The 1,630-nt window shown below is 37.0% G+C and overlaps 1 protein-coding gene across 1 annotated transcript; it reads left to right on the top strand.

Moving 5' to 3' along the window:
* The first annotated feature begins 824 nt into the window (after positions 1-824).
* On the top strand, positions 825-1,403 carry LOC141502130 (interferon beta-like). Its single transcript, XM_074206722.1, has one exon. It carries the CDS (start codon positions 843-845, stop codon positions 1,401-1,403), a length of 561 nt encoding a protein of 186 aa, XP_074062823.1. The 5' UTR covers positions 825-842.
* The last annotated feature ends 227 nt before the right edge of the window (positions 1,404-1,630 follow it).

The raw sequence follows: 1,630 nt of genomic DNA, 5'->3' as shown, positions 1-1,630 counted from the left end.
CTTGGGCAAGCCACTTAACCCCGTTTGCCTTGCAAAAGCCTAAAAAAAAAAAATACATCTAGGAGTATAGTCTGCAAATCTTGATAGCATAATGTTTATTAAGATTAAAATAGCTAGTACTAGCCCTTTCAAGATCCACAAATATTATCTCATTTTATCCTGCCTATCCTGGCAGGTAGGTGTTACTATTTTTACAGATAAGGAAACCGAGGCAGAGAAAGGTTAGTGACTTGCCAAGGGTCTCCTTAACAGAAAGTATCTGAGGTCAAATCAACTCAGATCTACCTGACTCCAGGTCCAGTGCTGAATCTTCCAGTTACTTCTTTAATCAATTTGTTTTGAAATAAAAGGGTTAATTGGAAATTAATTAGTAATAAAAATGAAGATTGCTATAAGTCAATAATTTTATGGAAGAAGACAAAACAAAAAAAAAAAAACCTGGCTATGCTAAAAGAACTACTCTTTATTATAGACAGCATCTGTCATATATGTTCTCATTAAGGAGAGACAGTCCAATAAAATTCTGATTAGTTCTTTAGTATTGAGTCACTGAAAACCTACAAAATTCTTGTTGTTGTGTACTTATAAATGAAAGCAGCACCTCCCCACATAACCACATAATCATATAAATTTCTAAGCACCCCAAAGAAAACAGTAAAATTGTAGGGGGGGAAATGTAGATGACATAACAAAAGTGAAAATGAGAACTGGAAAGTGGGAAATTCCTATGATCAAGAAAAATATGGATAGCATCTCTCAATAAATAGCAGGAACACATGGAGAAAAGTCATTCACACTACAGACCTTTGAAGTGCCTACAGCTAGATCTTTTCAAGTTCACTATGGCCAACAGGAGCATCTTACAACTTGCCCTTCTCCTGGTCCTCTTTGCTGGTGTTTCTTCTAAAGGCTTGCTTCATTCTTATCAAAGAAGAACCAATCAGAGGAGTTTGAGTCTCCTGAAAGAAATGATGGGGAACCCTCCTCCAGAATGTCTAAAGGAGATAATAGACTTCAAAATCCCTCAGGAGATTGTACGGCCTATGAAGTGCCAAAAGGAGAATGCAACCATGATTATCCTTGAGATGCTCCAGCAAATTTTCTTGCTATTCAGCAGCAATAATGCCAGCCTTGGTGTGGATAATACCATCATTGAGGAATTCCTCAATGGAATCCACGTGCAAATGGAGCATTTGGAAACAGCTTTGGAGGAAGAGATGGAACAGAATAATATCACCTGGGAGAGTAAAGAAAGTCTCTTACACTTAAATAATTATTATCAAAGAATAAATGACTACTTGAAAAACAAAGAATACAGTAGTTGTTCCTGGTTGAGAGTCCAACAGGAAACAAGATTGAATTTCATCATCCTTTACAAATTAACAAAATGTCTTAAAAACTGAAGGATTTATGGGGCAGCTAAGTGGCACAGTGGATAGGGCACTGGCCCTGGAGTCAGGAGGACCTGAGTTCAAATCTGTCCTCAGACACTCAATGATTACCTAGCTGTGTGACCTTGGCAAGTCACTTAACTCCACTGCTTTAAATTTAAAAAAAAAAAAACTGAAGAACTTAAGAGTTTGCACTTCAGAAACTAGACAGCAAAGACAAATGTTACAAGTATTCCTGA

This window comes from Macrotis lagotis, chromosome X (genome assembly GCF_037893015.1).
Source record: "Macrotis lagotis isolate mMagLag1 chromosome X, bilby.v1.9.chrom.fasta, whole genome shotgun sequence".
In the NCBI taxonomy this organism is placed as follows: domain Eukaryota; kingdom Metazoa; phylum Chordata; class Mammalia; order Peramelemorphia; family Peramelidae; genus Macrotis; species Macrotis lagotis.
The sequence above is the reverse complement of the archived record's forward strand: the minus strand, read 5'-3'. Positions and strand labels throughout refer to the sequence as shown.

Coding starts and splice junctions, on each gene's coding strand:
- LOC141502130 (XM_074206722.1), top strand. CDS start 843: ATGGCCAACAGGAGCATCTTACAACTTGCCCTTCTCCTGGTCCTCTTT.